At 41.9% G+C, this 20,725-nt stretch overlaps 1 protein-coding gene across 4 annotated transcripts in view; it reads right to left on the reverse strand.

The window, feature by feature from the left end:
• Positions 1-232: 232 nt before the first annotated feature.
• ezrb (ezrin b) overlaps positions 233-20,725 on the reverse strand; it is a 56,241-nt gene continuing 35,748 nt past the window's right edge. For all 4 annotated transcript variants that reach the window (XM_067241168.1, XM_067241169.1, XM_067241167.1 and 1 more), the window contains exons 8-14: positions 10,733-10,829; positions 8,235-8,398; positions 7,205-7,335; positions 3,599-3,759; positions 2,476-2,568; positions 1,756-1,998; positions 233-1,632 (exon numbers count right to left, since the gene is read on the reverse strand). In XM_067241168.1, the coding sequence (XP_067097269.1) occupies positions 1,468-1,632; positions 1,756-1,998; positions 2,476-2,568; positions 3,599-3,759; positions 7,205-7,335; positions 8,235-8,398; positions 10,733-10,829 (1,054 nt within the window). In that variant the 3' untranslated portion in view covers positions 233-1,467. The remainder of the gene's footprint in view (positions 1,633-1,755; positions 1,999-2,475; positions 2,569-3,598; positions 3,760-7,204; positions 7,336-8,234; positions 8,399-10,732; positions 10,830-20,725) is intronic.

The raw sequence follows: 20,725 nt of genomic DNA on the forward strand, positions 1-20,725 counted from the left end.
CTAGTCATGTTCCAGCTACAGAATATGTGCACACTTCCCTAAATGTCATTTCTGACAATTATTGTTGGATAGTACTGTGGATATGAAAAACAAATATGTACCAATATGTAAAAAAGTAAACACTGTCTTTCTGTCATGACATAACTGTTTTTATAATTTGTTAAATAATCATTTAAGTCAAATCCGTTGGACCTGTTATTTCACAGTTTACACAGCCAAGAGAGGAAATGCTAAAACACAGCACAATGTAATCATAGGAGATCTTTATTGCCAATAATGTTGAACACCTCATTCTCATTACACGTTTAAATAAACGAGGAGCACAACAGCAGCTGTGTTGTCATTCCAGTGTGGACAGGACCAGGTCTGGGCAGAGCCCGGCTGGGAAGGAGCCCTCTTTACAAAAGGCCTCTCGGTGGGTGTACGACCGTTACTTGTTATATGCTATATTCATTTTACAAAAACACATCGTCGACACTTTCAATATTGTGACATGACTGAAGTGGAGTTGGATACAAATATTTGCTTGACTGCATGAAAAAATCAAAAGTATCAATGGATCTCCTTATCCAATTTGATGTCACACAGCTAAATATTTTCTAAAGTAAAAAACAAATATATATAATTTACAAATACACCTTTAATTTAGTGATCTAAAGTAACTGTATGGAACATAAAACTACCATTATTTCATAGTCAATAAAGATTCCTAAAATAGAATATGGAACAATAAATGCTCTTAGTAGAATTGCAAAAATATACAAACCAAGATGAAATTCCCTTTTGATGACCCATATACAGTATAAATATTCAACTATTTATGATTTCCAGCTACTGTAGCACTATTCAACATAAATGGAAGTATTTGAATAAAATGAAAAACAAAATAACCGAATACACACTTTTATGCAAATTATAGTAAGGTATCATACTGTGTGTCCCCTTTACGAGTGGTCCCGGTGGAAAAAACAGACATTGGCCTTGTTTTTCAACACATACAAGAAACAATCCACATTCAAAATAGCTAGGCTCTGATTGGCTGAACTTTGTTTACTATGTACGTATCATGGTATTAATGTAATTTGGCTATTCCCTCTTTTAGTCACAGCGCTGGTTAAAAAAAGATTTGGTCAGATCTGATCAAATTACACGCAATCAAAGCATAATCAGAATTAAATTCATTACACTAGAAGGAAAGAAGGAAGAACGTTTTTGGCACTAGTATGTTTTTTCTTACAAGAATTTGGACAAGCCGTCTTGCCCCGATAGCATGGTTACAGGAGACGTACACGCTTAATAGAGTAAAACATGGTAATAACTGTTTCTACCACTGTGTACCTTTATACTGCTCTGTGTGGTGAGGGGTACTGTATGTGTGTGTGAAACTGTTCATGTGTGTGTGTGCGTCAGAGGGGTTAGTCCAGTGACCATTCAGAAAGGATGTGTGCTTGCAGGCCGCCGCTGCTTTTATAAGGCCTCAAATTCGTCAATCCTCTGCTTGGTGTTGCCTTGTCGGATCTGACGCAGCGTCTTGTACTTGTCCCGGCCAGCGCGCACGTTCTCCGAGTGCAGCAGGTCGTTCTGGGTCTTCTTGGTGTCATCGCGTGCCTGGGCCAGCTCAGAGCTCAGTGCCTGGAGGAGGATGGGAGAACAGACAGTGAGAATAGAGAACCTGTTTAAACAGCCACCTTATGATGTGTTTTGGTGAGACATGGAGAGCGCAAACATGGACTCCCCCATCCTTCCGTCCCTCACCATCAACTGCTTCTGCACTCGCTCGTTCTTCTCCGCTTCGGTGATGCGCTCCTCCTCATTGCGGTGGTCGTTGATGCCCTCGGTGGCCAGGTCGGCGCTGTGTGTGCTGGCGTTCTCCTCGCTGTCGCTGTTGTCGTCCAGCAGCGGCTCGTACATGGGGGGAGGGGGGGGCGGTGGGGGGGCCGTCATCACCATGTGGAGCTCCTCCTTGGTCTTCAGCAGGTCATCCTGGGCTTCTCTGGCCTATAGGGGGAGGGGGCACGCACCAAGAGCTCAGTGCATTAAACATGTATGTGTTGTGTGCAAGATTCATACGTGTTGTCTATATATATGTATATTTACATTTAGTCATTTAGCAGACGCTCTTATCCAGAGCGACTTACAGTAAGTACAGGGACATTTCCCCGAGGCAAGTAGGGTGAAGTGCCTTGCCCAAGGACACAACGTCAGTTTGCATGACCGGGAATCGAACTGGCAACCTTCGGATTCCCTCACCGCTCAGCCACCTGACTCCCTATATATATGTGTATATATATGTATATATGTATGTTTATGTGTGTATATATGTATACATGCATACGTAATGTGTTTGTGAGAGTGTGTGTCTTATATACATGAATACTGTTTGTCCTGTACAGAGATGCGTGTGTGTGCGTGCATAAATGAGTGTGTGTGAGTGTGTTAGAGTGTGTGTGTGTTAGAAGGTGTGTGTTTACTCACCCTGTGCTGCCACGTATCTGCCTCCTCCTCCTTGCGTCTCCTGGCCTCCTCCAGCAGGGCGATCTTAGCTGTGTGTTCAGCTAGTTCTGCAGCCTGACACACAAATGCACACACACACACACAAACACACACACAACGGTTAGGATTCAGTAAGAGAGGAGGACAGAGCCAGAAGCTTCTAGAAGAACCTCCTCATCCTGTAGGCTCCAAGGAGATGAGCTGTGTCCAACGGCGACAATGTCAACAATTCATCCGTTCTAGAGCAGACCATCCAGAAGTGCCCAGAATGAACTCCAGTCTGCTTTTGTTGTTCACAGCACGTGTGCACTGTCTGAACTGTCATGGAGTTTCGTGAGTACCTTCTCTTGTTCCCTCTTCTCTCCGGAAGACTTGTTTGTGGGCCTTGACCCCGTTTGTGTAATACTGATGTGATCGAGTTAGCTTAGCGTAAGCTAGCCGCAACTTCTATTGTTTATACCTAGTTGTGTGCCTCTATGCCAAAAGGGGATACTTCTTTTGGATTATACTTTTTCTCCTGGATTACCTTCTGTTGGACTAACCACTCTACCGTGGAATGTACCTTTGTTAATTGGAATAAACTCTTTTGTTGCATCTGACCTGCCAACTGTGTGTGTGCCTGAAAACCCCGGCCTGATACCACAAGGTTAGTAAATGAAGAAAAACTTGACCTTGTGCGGGACCTTTTCTTCAGCCCTGCAACTTCAAGTGCTATTTCTAGCACTAGTACTATTTCTAGGTTTAGCGTTAGAATTAGAATTACATTAAGGGATAAGGTTAGAGTTAAGGGGTTAGGGATGGAGAGTCAGGTGGCTGAGCGGTGAGGGAATCGGGCTAGTAATCCGAAGGTTGCCAGTTCGATTCCCGGTCATGCCAACTGACGTTGTGTCCTTGGGCAAGGCACTTCACCCTACTTGCCTCAGGGGAATGTCCCTGTACGTACTGTAAGTCGCTCTGGATAAGAGCGTCTGCTAAATGACAACATGTAAATGTAGGGATAACATTACTTTTAATGGGAGTGAATTGTCGGTCCTCCCTAAGATAGTAAAACCAACCTGTGTGTGTGTGTGTGAGTGAGTGTGAGTGTGAGAGAGGCTGTTCTGACCAGCTGCTCCTGGCTCTTCATCTGGTCCTCGGCCTGGCGTGCCAGCTCCTCCTTGGCCAGCAGGGCTAACTGGCGCTCTGCCTCCAGACGTGCTGCCTCGTCCTCAGCCCTCCTCCTTTCCTGCTCCAGCTGCATGGCCCTCTGCATCTGCTCCTGCAGCTCTGGGGCATTGACAACACACACACACATGCTTGGTCTAGCTGTGCTAAAGAATCCAAAAGCGCAAAGAACTGAGACTGTGAAGGAAGGAGAGAGAGAAAGAAAGGGAGGGAAGATAAGCAAAGGAAAAGAGAATCTTCCAAAAACATTCAGACTGCTGCATTTCCAGAAAAAAACAACTAAATTCACATGGAGCACACTGACAGTTCCGTAATATTACATTACCTCAAAGTAGGGCTGGGCGATATGGGAAAAAAATGATCGATATAGATATTTATATTTCCATTCGATAACGATAATTAAGACAATAGAACACAGATCCGTAGTAGTAGCAAAATAAGTCTCTTCCTCAACTTTTTCCCTACACTCTGCATAAAGTTAAAGGAGACATTACATGCTGTTTTTGGATGCTTTTATATAGGCCTTAGTGGTCCCCTAATACTGTATCAGAAGTCTCTTTCCCGAAATTCAGCCTTGGTGCAGAATTACAGCCACTACTAGCAGTCCCACAAGGAGCTTTCCTCAGAACGCGCTGTTTTGGTGTCTGTAGCTTTAAATGCTAATGAGGAGCGGAGGGGCGGCACCATGCGCTAATGTTTACAATGGATGTATCGCAATGGCTGTAGCCCCGTTGCTGTAAGATGCCTCAAATTTGCCCATTCTCATCTGATAACCCTGGTTTGCAGAAGTACACAGTCAGTCATTTCAATGAGGGGAAAGGCGGATATCGCGTGCGCCATAACACCAACAGCAGAACGGTTATCCAAATAACAAAGAAGTGTACAACACTCACGTTACAGCATGTGTATTCACACACATACTTGGTGCTATCTACCTTTCCATTAGCGACAGTAACTCAGCTGTTAGCTGCAGAGCTAATGTTACAGCCACATTCTAAGGGTAGCAAGCTAGGTAACCATATACAGTAAAGCTACAAAATGATATAGCGTTAGTTAACTTACTTGTCCGAGGTTAGTAGCTGGACGAAGGAGAGTTAGTACTGATCCAGTATTTAATTTCAGCAAGGCCAGTTTTGTATTAGCTCAAGTTGAGGAAACAGTCGTGGCTGAAGTGTTTGGCGCAGGCATACAAAACAAATGCGCCTACAACAGAAGTTGGGTAGGCGCATTTCCAGAGAAAATAAAATTAAGATACTGGGTCTTCAGAGGCTCGGATGAAGGAACTGTAAAAAGATTTTTGTTTTCCTTTGTACATCCAAACTGAGCAAATGTAATGCTTCGTTCGTTTGCAAGCCATGATGTCTCTCTAGGATAAAAACACTTGCACGGTCGTAGCTCAGTTTCTTATTGGCGGGCCAGATTCTCTGGGCGGGCAAAGCAGAGAGAGGGGAGGTAACCTTCCTCCTTGTGACGTAACAAAGAGGAGATTTTTAAACAGAGCAATTGAGCTTTCATTTTCTGAAAGGCGGAGAAGAACACCCAGGGCTTGGTTTACACCAATCGAAAATTCTAGCCACTGGGGGACCGAATTATAATGAAACTGAAAATATGTCAGCTCTTGTCACAGTTATAGCACATATTAGACTGAACTGTTACAGTTTTTCTCAATTGTTTACACACAAATACTGGTGCTTGAGACACAATGACCACAACATGTAACTCATGCACCAACCCCATGAACCAATTCTGCTAAACTACAAGCACAATTCCTGCTTTACACTCAAATTGCAGTTCTAACACACTTTTTTCAAAACACTACACACAATTCTCTGCATTTGGCACAATTTTCATGAAGAAAATCTTTTGTTTTCACAAGGAACACACTGCCATTCAAATACGCACACTGACTCATCGCATGGACAAACACCTGTCACACAGTTTTACAATTAGCAATCAGAGCTTTAGCATAAAAGGGCAACAGGTGACCTCTTCTGTTTTTGAGCAATGGATGCCAACATTGGAAACAGGCAGAGAGTAAGAGGACGGGGAGGACGAGGATGAGGAAGGCCAAGGACCATAATCTCTGATGAGATCCGAGCCGCTTTGGTTGACCATGTAGCCAACCATGGGCTAACAATGAGGGAGGCTGGGCAAAGAGTCCAGCCAAATTTGAGCAGGTACACTGCAGCATCCATCATCCGGACTTTCCGAAATGAGAATAGGTAAGAAATCTACTCTCACTACAAAATTGCAGTGGGCCTACTGCATATCAATACAGTACTCAATGAGTACAGTAGTACAGTATTGCCTGTGGACTGTTCTGTAGGACTGTAAAAATAAAGTATGTTTCAAGTATTTGGAAAATGTATTCCTACTTTGTATTCCTACACAGTATTTACAGTATTTTACTTTTTATTTTTGCAGAACTGAAAGATTACCAACACAAGGTGGTCGGGAACGTCTTCTGTCTCCTGAACAGGAAACTGAAATCATGAACATGGTCCTAGAAAATAACGCCATCACATTACGGCAAATACAAAGAAAAAAATTATAATGTAACTGTATACACTATACAGTAAATTATTCTGTTGTTTTGTATGTAGACCACTGTATGTGCAATTTTGTGTTGGTTGGGATGTACACTGTAAAAAAAAAATCTGGGAAAAATACGTAAAATATATTTGTTACCGTGTATTTCTGTGTTCTGAGTATAATAACACACTTATGTATGTACTGTCTGTAGTAAATGTAACACTGAACAAAAAAAGGCCTAACTCACTATGATGAATGAAGAAGTGTTTTCCATTCATCATAGTGTTTTCCATTGAGCACATTAGTGTTCAAATGGTTCTTATAAATGTCTATTCATATGATGGTTTGTGTTTGTCATTTGAAAACAAAATACAATTTTGAGATTAAATAACATTTTGCAGGAGAAGTGAGGGGTTTTGCCCATTGTGTGTGTGTTTTTTTGATTTGTGTGTAGAGTTCTGAGAGTATGAGGTATGCATTCAGAAAATTTGTGTAACCAATCGAGAAAAACTGTAAGTAATCTGTGCTTGGAAACACACAGGTATACACACACACAAAGGTAGGTGTGGAAGCCTGAAAGTCAGTAAATGTCGCATCAGCCTGATAGATCTGATCTGATCAGATGCATAGAGAGCACCGCCAGACCAAGGTCTACCTAGTCATAAACACACCTTGTCACACATCCACCACACCCACTACCAGTGTGCATGTAGTCAAAGCAGACATGTCGTTAATATGCTTCTAGAACCGCATCCAAATCTACTTGAAACATAGTATTTTCATGTGAAAAACTGAAAAATTCGAAAAACAGTAATGAAAACTGCTGGCTCAACATGAACACTCTTTCACACACATCACTCGTCTATTTATAGAGCACCTTTAAAAACAGCACGTCTTTCACACTGCACACATGCACTCTCTCTCTGACATAGTATACACACATGCACTCGCACACACATGCATTCTATCTCTCTGTCTCTTACACACACGCAGGTGTAGTTGATAACGGGCCTACCTTTTTCTGCCTTCTTGGTCTTCTCCTCAAACTGGTAGAGCCTCATCATCAGCTCCTGCTTCTCTCTCTCCATCTGCTCCTTCTCTCTCTCCATGGCCTCTCTTTTCTTCTTCTCGTTCTCCAGCTGGGCCCTGCAGATAACACAGACACTCAGGGTCGGACACAAAGAGAGGGATGACGAGTGCTGGCTATTGAACCAACACACACACACACTATCACAGTGGGAAGCAAACACGTATGCATGCAAGTGGGCAAATATGCACACACACATTTTTACATATGAAGCATTCTTATGTGCATGCATGCGCACAAACACACTCAACCACACACACACAAACACTTGTGCACAGTTTTACACGTTTGAAACAATTATGTATTCTGACATACATGCACAAACACATATGCAACACTTCTACATAACATTTGTATCACCTTTGAATTGGTAAACTGGCTGTAAATACATAAAGTACTAAAAGTAGAATTAATAAGACAGTTTCCCCCAGGTATGATACGTCTACGTGGGTGGAGATTGAAAACCCAGGCAGCCCCTGATAGGGTAGCTATTTATTTTACAATACGTCACGTCTCTATTTCTGTTTACACCATCCTGGCTGGATAACTAAGTCAGCAGACAGAGCTATCTCCTGCGCTAAATAGCGACCTACAGTGGTGGTTATCACACACATCTCACTGGATACCCACGTTCGCTGGAAAACATGGGAAAGTCCAACAGGTTTGAGTGTGTTTGGTTACAGTTGTGTGTGTGTGTGTGCCATTACATCATCCTATTTGGACAGCTGTGTAGAACATATACATGTCCAAATAACAGCAGCCTTGACCAGCAAAGGAGAGCAAGACAGCTTCCCTCATCATCCAACCACTAATGCCAGGAAGCGCCTTTGTTTCTGTTCAACTTTATTGAACATGCCACGTGTACTGCTGACAGACATGGGGAACAATAAACACACATACACATACATTTGACGACACACAAACACACGTGTACACGTACACGTGTAAACACACACACCTCTCCATCTGTTTGTGGTGCTTCTCCTCGCGGGCCTGGGCCTTCATCTGCTGCACCTCGATGGTGTCGGGCTTGCGTCTGCGCATGTACAGCTCGTGGTTGCCCATGCACAGCTGCAGGATGCGCTTGTTGATGCGCAGGCGAGGGGCGTAGAACACAAAGTCCTGGCGGAAGGGGAGGGAGGGATAAAAAAGGGACTTTTTTATGGCTTGTCTTTTGTGTTTGGTTTATTTCAATGACAAAGAGCCCACTAACAATGAGCAGGTGCACAGAGAGAGAACAAGAGAGGGGGAGAAAAGGAGAGGGAAAAATAGGGAGGGAGGGAGATAGGGAAAGAGAGAGAGACTGTAGGTAGAGTGTAGGGAGAGAGAGAGGAGAGACAGGGAGAGAGAACCCGACTGTACATAATACCTTTGGTTACAGGTATTCTGATTACTGTCAGTAATGTAGAGCACTCTGACAATCTTTGTTTAAGACTTATCCAGCAAGGACCAACACGCACACACACAGCACTCCTGGCTTTGGCACAGATGATAGATTTACATTCTTACATTTAGTCATTAGCAGACGCTCTTATCCAGAGCGACTTACAGTAAATACAGGGACATTCTCCCCGAGGCAAGTAGGGTGAAGTGCCTTGCCCAAGGACACAATGTAATTTGGCACAGCCGGGAATCGAATCTTCTTATTAATAGCCCGACTCCCTAACCGCTCAACCATCTGACCCCCTAGATGACTTGTTAAGCACAGATGCTGGAGAAAACGGAGCGAGAGAGATTGTGTGCGTGTTTCTCCCTATGAGTAAGGGCCATGTTCTGGTCTGGAGACAGGGTTTTGTTATCAGGTACACCAGGATAGGCCTAAGGGTTTTATGGAGACAAGACAACAGAGAGCTCTGGATAATATGGAAGAGGAGGAGAGGGCTGTGTGTATGTGCATGTGTGCGTGCATGTGTGTTTGTACAACAGCAAGCTATGGTACTTTCATTGTGCTTTCATTGTATGTCTCTGGTGAGTTAGATGTCATTAGACCACAGCATGTTGCTGCAGAGCAGTAGGTAACACATCAGATGTACATTACATGAAAGGGTTCCCGCGGGGTCTTAAAAAGTCTAAAATTCTGAACTTTAAATTTAAGGCCTTAAAACGTCTTAAAAACGGCCAGATTTTCATCCAAGGTCTTAAATTTCATTTATTCAGGTAGAGTCAGGTGGCTGAGCGGTGAGGGAGTCGGACTAGTAATCCGAAGGTTGCCAGTTCGATTCCCGGTCATGCCAACTGACGTTGTGTCCTTGGGCAAGGCACTTCACCCTACTTGCCTCGGGGGAATGTCCCTGTACTTACTGTAAGTCGCTCTGGATAAGAGCGTCTGCTAAATGACTAAATGTAAATGTAAAAAAGGTTTTACCCTTTATCATTTCCAAACTGCTGGCCGCAGAAAGTTATGACAAAGTAGCAAAAAAGTATTGAGTCGCAGCCTACAAAGCTCTACAAACGAAACCAGCAGAACGCTGCCCTCAGAACGTTGGTTTGGTGTGTTGTAGTTCTTTCTGGGGGATATTGGTGTTGGTATGTACACGGTGATAAAACTACAAATCCTGTTATAAATGCAATACCTGCCCGCGAAATACGTCTGCGCTTCCTCGGAGTTTGTTAAAGTTCGGCTACGTGTGGAAAATGGGAAAGTGTACTTTCAACGAGACATGGCTAGATCACAACGATTTCTGCAGTTGGTTACAAGCGGTACCCAGCTCCAAGTACAAGGCTCGCTGCAAACTTTGCCCCAAAAATATTCAAAAATTACTAATGTGATTGTTTTATCTGTTAATTAAATGTATGCTTTTTCAATGACTGAATTCATTGAAATAAAATGTTTTTTTCAGAATTTCTTTGATTTGAATATTTTTTGGGGTAATGCGTCGTGTAGGTCTTAAATTTCAATCTTTATGGTCTTAAAATGTCTTAAAAAGGTCTTCAATTTGACTTACTGAAACCTGCAAGAACTCTGCATGAACTACCATGTAACTATTTTGCAGCACCTAGTGTATAGTCACATCAATGTAAGTACAAAATAGCTGCTGTGTGATTACATTAAGTTAAGGGTTAACGGTTATGGTTATTACAAAAGTGTAAGAAGGCACAATATGGGGAAACGGTGTTAAGGGGTAGGTGGATGTTGTAGAAGGGCAGTTGAAGGTTATGTTACCCAACCTCCCCCGAACCAAGTTTCACTTGTTTAATATCTTGTTCTGCTTCAGTGTAATAAAGCATAACAACTAGACACTAGGCTGGTAAAAAGGTCAGCAAGTTGGCAATCTTCATATCGTGCTAGGACACAAAAGTTTTTTGCGCTTTCCTTTTTTCATATTACAAAAGAAAGGTGGGGTTGGTGAGGAAGGTGGATGGTGATGTTGGTAGGGAGGTGAAAGATGTGGGGAGGGTGGGTGATGGGGAGGGTGAGGAGAGTGACTAGTGGGTTGGTGGAGAGGGCTTACATACCGGGGCCTTCTTGTCGATGGGTTTGATGATGAACTTCTTGTCGTTGAAGGAGATGTTCCTGATCTCGCTCCAGGGGAAGCCAATCTTTGGGGTCAGTCTGGTGGAGCGAGTGGCAAGATGAGGTCAACATGAACACACCAACATGTAACCAGTGGCAAAAAAAGTATAACATATTGTTTATTGGAGATATTATCAGTGGGCAGCAGTAGCGGCCGGGACTTTGCAGAGGCCTCCCCGCAAGTCGGAGCTCGAGGCCCCTCCCCTAAATCCACTCAAAATGCATCTCCATCTATTATCTTATACCACTGCCAATAGACTGATTGCTGTCTACCTTTAACTATAGCATATATTCAGCAATGTGAAAGAGAAATTAAAAAGTTAAAAAATAACAAAAGCACAATTGCGTCAGCACAACAGCAGCCTATTTGTCATTGTTCAAAACCAAAGACAGCGCTATAGCCTTCTGATAGTTCAGCACCGCCACTGAAATAACACACACTCAATGGAGGGAAAGGAAAACATGTATTCTTGACAATAAGTGAGCAAGTATATTGGTTGCTGGTGAAGACAGCTGCTGCGGTAGTGTTTTGTCTGTGGAGATGCTGATGATAGCTTCCTCTCTGGCTGGTCTAAATAAGTGTGTAATCTTTGGGTGTTTTGCTCGAGCTTATTCAGACAACAGTTTATTGCTGCGCCTTTGAGCACCGCTTGCATATTTTCTTTTACTTATGTCTCTACCGTCTAGTGATGGGTCGTTTGCGAATCTTGTTGGTGAACGTTTGGAGCTGGCTCGCATATCTGAAGAGCCGACTCTATTTTTTATAGATTAATATAGCCTATAAAAATTTTATGATTATGAAATAATGAATTTTAATTGTATTTAAAATAATTGACTAATTCAAAGAACAACAAAAAAATACCTGTACTTGCACACGATCATCCTCACATTCTGTTCCTGTCAATCATACACGCAGTGTCAACCAATTATACTGCATGAGGGAGGGCTGAGCCAACTCACACAAACTCAGTTAGACGAGTAGTCGAAACTCGGAGAAAAGCCATAACAAATCAATGCATTTTTAAAGACATTGTGGTCAAGGTCGAGTATGATTTCCTATAATAATTTAATTGGTGGCCAAGCCGCGAAGCGGCGAAGCCACCTTAAGGGTTTCTACCTTTTCTTATAATTAGGATTCCTCCGTAAGGAGGAAACCTATTGTTATTGTTAGTTTTATTATTATTATTATAGTACCATGGGAGTCAATGGCAGCCCCTAGAACCCTTGGATAACTTTTTGTGAAATTTGGCACACACATTAAGGATAGTTCCTTCTATACCTACACCAAGTTTCATGTATCCCATTAGACCACTCTAGCGCCACCAATGGGTCAAAGTTGGACTTGTGTTTACACACGCAACTTTTGAACCGTGTGACTGATTTTCAAAAATGAGGTACCATAGGATTCCCTGGATCAAGACGAGTTCAACGCACCCTATGACGTCAATTTCCGGTTATATAGATTTTCCGCTATTTCCGGTTGTATCAAAAACCTTTGAAAGCCTACTCCTCCTACAATTTTTGTCATATCTTCTTCAAAATGACCAGAGATGATCTTCAGACCAAGCCTCACAGAAGTTATCCCATGGCGTTTTGATTTTCTAAACCGTTTGTCCGGCACAGCCAATCAAAATCAGCAAAAAAGCAACCAAACAGGAAGTTGGATCAAATCTCAGCAAATCTTTGAAATATCAACACCAAACTTGGTGTGTCACGTGAAAGACACTACATCATGTTCCCATGTGAGAAGGCAAATTAATATCTTAAAAAATGATTGAAATAAAGGAAATCTATTTTATTTCTAACGCTAAAATAATGCTTTACACATCCGCCAGTCAAAAACTGATACTCTGATTCAATCACAAGTTCATGAAGACTCTTGAGAATGTTTAGTACACAAATCTCAGAAAAAGTTGACTGTAAAATGAAAAGTTGATTTTTGGTGAATATTTAAAAAATGCATGCTTGGCTAATTGTTAAGGAAATTTCCAATGAAATGTCTCCCCTGCTCCTCAGTGCGCGCGCTCCACATTCTCACACACTCAGCCTTTCTCTTGACACACGCGCAAGCTTGGCGAGACGCATACACAACATTTCAGGCAATTGTGGGCTGACCAAGCCCCCACTCATTTCTTGGCTTGAAGTGAAGGCCCCTGTGGATCTTGATGGTATTGCATTTCCGATTTTGTGTGCAATGGTCAAAAGTTCTCAAAATCCTGAAACATTGATAGTATACCCCAAGAGTAACTACCACACCACAAATGGCCCAATATCACCCATAGGTGACGCTACAGGCCACGCCCTGATACACAAAGATACAAGGATTTCTGGAATGGGTAGGCTCACCAAGCCCCCTCCTTTCATTCCTTGGCTTGAGATAAAAGCCCTTGTGGATCTTGATGGTATTGCATTTCAGATTTGGTATCCCATTGGTAAGTCTACAGCATGGATTTTTATATACAGTGACAATTTGTGAAGAATATACATTTTTCAATGGTTCGCAATGTTAGGAGGAATCCGCCATTGCTGCTTGCAGCTATATTTAGGGGCCAAGCAGCGAAGCTGCGAGGCACCTATTGTTATTGTTAGTATTATTGGGTGTGCTCAAGCCTTCGGCGAGAGCACAACCTTTGTTCTCTCACATATATATTATTATTATTATTATTTTTATTTCTTTTTGCCCCCCTAAAACTCAGTAAATACTTGGCCTACATAGACAACGTAGGTGTCAAAAGTTTCGTCTTGGTAGCGATTGAGTTGCTTCTATTGGAATTTACGTTCCGTTGCATGGTTTAAGCGTAAGTTAAGTTTTTGTGGCGAAAAGTGAAGCTAACGGTGGCTAATTTGCTAGCCACAGTCACTGACGTTACTAACGTCACTGCGTCACTAACGTCACGAAAACACGCGTGACTACCTTTGCCAGAACATTCGTTTCACATCTGTTAACTTGGGGGATAGCTAGGCTAACTATAGCTTTACTGCAAGGCAGCTGCAGAAACGCCACAAGAAAAGAGGCCAGGGTGATAACTATTTACTCATTTTACTTTGTGATATGACACACAATTGTGATGTGTAATGTACAATATAAGCTGATATTATTAAGGAAGTACATCTACTTTCGGAAACAGTAGTCTACTATTTCACTGAAGTATTAGCATCATGACATTAGCCTGTGTTTCCCGGGCAACACATACTACAGTGGTCTATGATGTAGCGTTATCTGTTTTAATAAATCGTTAAAATAAACATTCCTCACATATACATTTTCGTTGTAGGATTTATTCTGACATTAGAAAACGATTTGTTGGTGAAATTACCATTACCTGTGGTTTCAAACCAGTGTAGCTCACTGCAACGCTGTAGCTTACGCGAGACACACTACAAAAACATCTAGCTACAGTACACAGCTGTTTAGGAAGTCAAACGGCGACAGAAAATGTTCGGCACTCCCCTTACTTAAATCAAAAGTCTATCTAACTACTAACCTGAACTTCATTGCCACAGCCTAAACGTTGTCAATCTGTTCATGACAATAATTAATTTCAGCCTAAACCGTACAACGGAACGTTAAATCCAATTCAACCAACGCAATCGCTACCAAGACGAACACAGCAGTAGTCTAGTACTGTAGACTCACGGTGTTCCGTACACAACTTTTACTCACGGTGTTCCGTACACGTCACATAAAACACGCCAGCCAATAAAAAATACTTTCTGGCAAAATGTGTAATCGATACTGTTACAAAGTTAATTTTCTCCCGCTTCCAGCCAAATCAAATTGACATCAGTTGGACTTCTGCTGTCAACAAGAGCACAGTAAGTAGCGAAGCTCCCCCTACCGTTGAATCATGGGCTTTAAAAATGGTGCCGGGAGAGGAATTTGCATAGCAGCTAGCTAGGCGGAGCCATATCTCCGTAAGGGAAACTGCTCTCTAAGCCTTGTTTTATCAACTTACAAATGTCTAAATTAAACAAAAACATCTTAAAGTATGTTTTGACGTATCATTTCATACAATTTGTAGTTTTAAAATGAATTGTTACAGTCTTGATTACGCGATGGTTTAATGCTAGAATCACCGCAGGAAAATTGACTGTCATGACGCGTCTTTTTGAGTGAAACCAATATAAATGTATTATTATGTATTGAATTACGTCAAACTGATCTTATTTTATTTAATGCCAATGTATTCCTTTACAATCATTATCAAAACTACCCAATAAGACCATTTTTTTTTTATTATTACCTCAGGAAACCTTAACTGTCATGTTGCGTCTTGTGCAGCCGCAACCTAAAATCATTAGACTGAACACTACTGTTAGGACGTGATATTTCTCTTACTTAAAATACAATTACTGAACAGTTATTACTGATGCTGTAGTCAACCTTATTTAATATATTATGAAATAGAAAACAGGTACAGTAGGGTCTAATACTGTGTGGCGCTCCTTTTGACTCCAGTGGTGGCACTCCTGCTTTGTCAGGACGGGGTTCAAATCCCTGTGGTGTCTTTTGCCTTTATTAGTAGACTTAGCATGATCAATATATATGATCATCAATATACTGTATTGTAGCCTAACTGTGGCGCACCAGCAAAAACAATATCTAGAAGAACTCGAGCTTCATCTATTATGCCACAAACGATAACGCTTAGTTATCATTCTCAGATTGCTCTCCTGTCTGTGTCCCTTGTCAGGACATGTGAAGCACTAGGTCTGGTCCCCTGGTGTTCTCCACCACCATCCACACGTGTGTTCACAATGTGTTATAGGCCTGAATAAAGGATTGTCGTTTTCTTTGTCTATTTCTACAGCTATGACATCAAAAGAGTCCAAGAGGAGGAGGACCTACACCCCTCAGGAGATGGAGGTAAGGGTGGCAGAGGTGAGGGGGGGGAGGAGTGTGAGGGAAGTGGCCAAGGAAAGTGGCATGCCTGCCACAACCCTCCAGGATTGGGTGACTGGTAAGTACACCCATGGGCCCCACACCAACCTGGCCATCACTCCGGATGAGGAAGAGGAGCTCATCAGATACTCCCTGTGGATGGCAGACCATGGGTGGCCATTGAGCCGGGCCACCATAAAGGTGTATGCGCTGGAGATGGTGAAAGCCTCAGGGAGGGCATCTCTGGTCAATCTGGAGCGGGGCCTGAGTGACAACTGGTGGTCACGGTTCCGGGCTCGCCACCCGGAGCTGTCTACCAGGATCCCCAGCCACATCGACAGGGCCAGGGTATTTGCGGCCACGGAAGAAGCCATCGATGGCTTTTTTGATATCTACGAGCCAATCTTCCACCAACACGGCTTCCATATGAAACCGCACTTGGTTTTTAATGCCGATGAGACGGGGTTTGGGGACAAACCCAAGTCCAGGGAGCGGGTGCTGGCGCCTAAGGGCAAGAGGCACATTTACCGGCAGCAGGTGACCACCCGGGAGCACATCACTGTGCACAGCTGCATCAGTGCTGCAGGGGCAGACATCCCCCCCTTCGTCATCTTCACTGGCTGCCTCCCGAGTGCTCCATATGCCCTGGAAGGCCCCCCTGGTGCCATCTATGGCAGGTTTGGGGATTGTAAGTGTGCCAGCAGGGGACTGGTACTGCCCCAAGTGCTTCCTCAGTGAGATCTAGCACTTTGTATATATGTTTGCTATCTTTGGCTATTTTACCCAGTTCTGTTTAATGTTTTTGTTAAATATGTTCTGCATTTCAACAGTTTAATCTTTAATCAGTTTAATCTTTGAAAATCAACTTTAATGTTAATAGTTTTTTTGGGGGGCATATGGATCAGCGTTCTCGTCGCGCCTCCTGTCAGTACCTGTTCTTATGCAGGGAAGCTAATGATCCTAATATATTTCTAAACACAACATCTCACAGTTCTCTGTTGAAGGCAGGGCTCCAATTGATTTACAATTCTATATGTATGTGTAGAATATGTAGTTATGCTAGTTTGAGACCACAATAGCTATGGAAATAAAGAGTGAATGCAATTATGGATTGAAGTTGGCTTTGTCCATATACAATTTGTCCATTTCACAACACCCTGTATTTCTAACGCTGAGAAGTAGCCTAGCCTAAGGAATAACCTGTCCCTGTGAGAACCCTGTGACGGACGCCAACTTTCCACCAGCTTTCATTTTGACACGCATATTCAAGGTAAGGGGTAACCTCTAGAATCACAGGAGCTTCCACTGTGTTCCCATAAAGTATCCCTGAAACCCTGTGTGCTAGCGAATAACTGCCTACAACCACACAAATACAAGCTCCTATTCCAACTTTCTTGCGATGAAAGAAAGTGTAATGTGTTGCCTTTCACAAGCAAAAGCAAATATAAGTGACTTATTTGGTTATTAAAATAATGGGCAATTAGAATAGTCCGTAATATACATACTTAGGGTAATTTATATGGATAGTATATACTAATAATGTATATTAGGTTATTATACATATTATTATCATCCATATAATAGTATCCATATTATACATGTGCATATTATGTATATTATATTATGAGTATAAACACTTTTTAGTTTCTTATATGTGTCTAACAAGTGTCTTTAAATGTTTTATCGTTGTGGTTGTCAGTTAAACATGTTTCCATCTGTTGGACCCCTGGTGGAAAGAAGCAAACATTACACCATGAGTTAAATAATATCGGAAAACGGAACACCGTGAGCTACTCATGATGTTCCGAACAACGCCGGATGTCGCAGTTTTTTTATATTTTAACGTGTATTATTGGTTCAACATCATGTCAATCATAGCTCAGAAAGTTGCCAAGCGTTTTCCGGCAACTACGATGCTATCAGATTAGCTGTAGCCTTATTTTTGACCGTTGCAGCCTCATTTGAAGTCGCTATACGTCCGAGTTTGTACGGAACACCGTGAGTCTACAGTACTGTACCGTGGTAGTACAATTTACCGGGGCAGCTTCTCAACACAGGGCTATATCGCATTTTGCGTTGTTACTGACAATGATCGCTACCAGTGAGCTTTTTATGAATGAGCAATTTTCCACTAAATAAATGTCAAGCTTATTTACGTTTTGGGGGGCATATTTTCAGTTAGCAGATGGTACCGTTTGAATTGCGATTCCATCTACTACTGCCGGGTAACGTCGTAGAATAATCTTCAAAGGGGTTGTTTATTCATGAATGAATGCAATATGAGTAGGCTAAATGCCTGAAAATATCATGAGAAGAGAAAAACTTAAAATGACGTTTAAATCATAGAGATTAGGTCAATTTTTACACCGGTCTGCAATAATGTCACGAAAACACGCGTGACTACCTTTGGCAGAACATTCGTTTCACATCTGTTAACTTGGGGGATAGCTAGGCTAACTATAGCTTTACTGCAAGGCAGCTGCAGAAACGCCACAAACAAAGAGGCCAGGGTGATAAATATTTACTCATTTTACTTTGTGATATGACACACAATTGTGATGTGTAATGTACAATATAAGCTGATATTATTAAGGAAGTACATCTACTTTCGGAAACAGTAGTCTACTATTTCACTGACATATTAGCATCATGACATTAGCCTGTGTTGCCCGGGCAACACATACTACAGTGGTCTATGATGTATCTGTTTTCAATCGTTAAAATAAACATTCCTCACATATACATTTTCGTTGTAGGATTTATTCTGACATTAGTAAACGATTTGTTGGTGAAATTACCATTACCTGTGGTTTCAAACCAGTGTAGCTCACTGCAACGCTGTAGCCTACTGTACCCGAGACACTAGTGTGAGTAGCTAACAACAACTCCTCAGCTGTTTAAGTCAAACGGCAACAGAACATGTTCGGCACTCCCCTTACTCAAAAGTCTTTCCGTAGGGAAACTATCTGACTACTAACCTGAACTTCATTGCCACAGCCTAAACTTTGTCAATCTGTTCATGAAAATAATTAATTTCAGCCTAAACCGTACAACGGAACGTTTAATCGAATTCAACCAACGCAATCGCTATCAAGACGAACACAGCAGTAGTCTAGTACTGTACTGTAGTAGTAGAATTTACCGGGGCAGCTTCTCCACACAGGGCTATATCGCATTTTGAGTTGTTACTGACAATGATCGCTACCAGTGAGCTTTTTATGAATGAGCTATTTTCCACTAAATAAATGTCAAGCTTATTTACGTTTTTGGGGGCATATTTTCAGTTAGCAGATGGTACTGTTTGAATCGCGATTCTATCTTCTGCCGGTAAAGTCGTAGAATAATCTTCAAAGGGGGTTCTTTATTAATGAATGAATGCAATATGAGTAGGCTAAATGCCTGAAAATATCACGAGAAGGGACAACTTAAAAGGACGTTTAAGTCATAGAGATTAGGTCCATTTGTACACCGGTCTGCCAAATGTATTCGTTTTGATTCAGCCTGTCAGCTGCCTCTTGCAGGGGAAATGAGAAGACATCATATTTCATTCTACACTTCACTCGTATTTTGAGTTGTAAATGAGCAGCAAAAAAAAGATGCTTTTAAATCTATGTAATCTTTATAAATAATAAGTAGGCCCGATGCATTTTTATATAAAATATACAGACCCCTGTGCAACCGACGCAAGCAAGCACACCCTACAATTTCCCCAGAAATTGTATCCTCTCTAGTTAGGATTCCTCCGTAAGGAGGAAACCTATTGTTATTGTTAGTTTTATTATTATTAGGATTCCTCCGTAAGGAGGAAACCTATTGTTATTGTTAGTTTTATTATTATTATTATTAGGATTCCTCCGTAAGGAGGAAACCTATTGTTATTGTTAGTTTTATTATTATTATTATTATTATTCTAGTTCCATGGGAGTCAATGGCAGCCCCTAGAACCCTTGGATAACTTTTTGTTAAATTTGGCACACTCATTAAGGACAGTTCCTTCTATACCTACACCAAGTTTCATGTATCCCATCAGACCACTCTAGCGCCACCAATGGGTCAAAGTTGGACTTGTGTTTACACACGCAACTTTTGAACCGTATGACTGATTTACAAAAATGAGGTACCATTGGATTCCCTGGATGAAGACGAGTTCAACGCACCCTATGACGTCAATTTCCGGTTGTATAGATTTTCCGCTATTTCCGGTTGTATCAAAAACCTTTGAAAGCCTACTCCTCCTACAATTATTGTCATATCTTCTTCAAAATGACCATAGATGATCTTCAGACCAAGCCTCACAAAAGTTATCCCATGGCGTTTTGATTTTCTAAACCGTTTGTCCGGCACAACCAATCAAAATCAGCAAAAAAGTAACCAAACAGGAACTTGGGTCAAATCTCAGCAAATCTTTGAGATATCAACACTAAACTTGGTATATCGGTGGACGACACTACAACATGTTACCATGTGCAAAGGCAACTTCATATCTCAAAAGATGATTGATATAAAGCAAATCGAATTTATCGCTAACGCTAAAATAATGCTTTACACATCCGCCGGTCAAAAACTGATACTTTGATTCAATCACAAGTTCATATGAAGACTCTTGAGAATGTTTAGTACACAAATCTGAGGAAAAGTTGACTGTAACATGAAAAGTCGATTTTATGTGAATATTTGAAACATGCATGCTTGGCTAATTGCTAACGAAATTTTCAATGAAATGTCTCCCCTGCTCTTCAGCGCGCGCGTGCTCCACATTCTCACACACTCAGCCTTTCCCTTGACACACGCGCGGGCTTGGCGAGACGCATACACAACATTTCAGGCAATTGTGGGCTGACCAAGCCCCCACTCATTCCTTGGCTTGAAGTGAAGGCCCTTGTGGATCTTGATGGTAATGCATTTTAGAAAAAGTTCTCAAAATCCTGAAACATTGATAGTATAGGCCAGGAGTAACTACCACACCACAAATGACGCACCATTATCCATAGGTGGCGCTACGGCCAAGCCCCAATTTTCCATTTACAAAGTGATGCCATTCGCATCCCATTTG

This window comes from Osmerus mordax, chromosome 8 (assembly GCF_038355195.1).
Source record: "Osmerus mordax isolate fOsmMor3 chromosome 8, fOsmMor3.pri, whole genome shotgun sequence".
Classification (NCBI taxonomy): Eukaryota; Metazoa; Chordata; class Actinopteri; order Osmeriformes; family Osmeridae; genus Osmerus; species Osmerus mordax.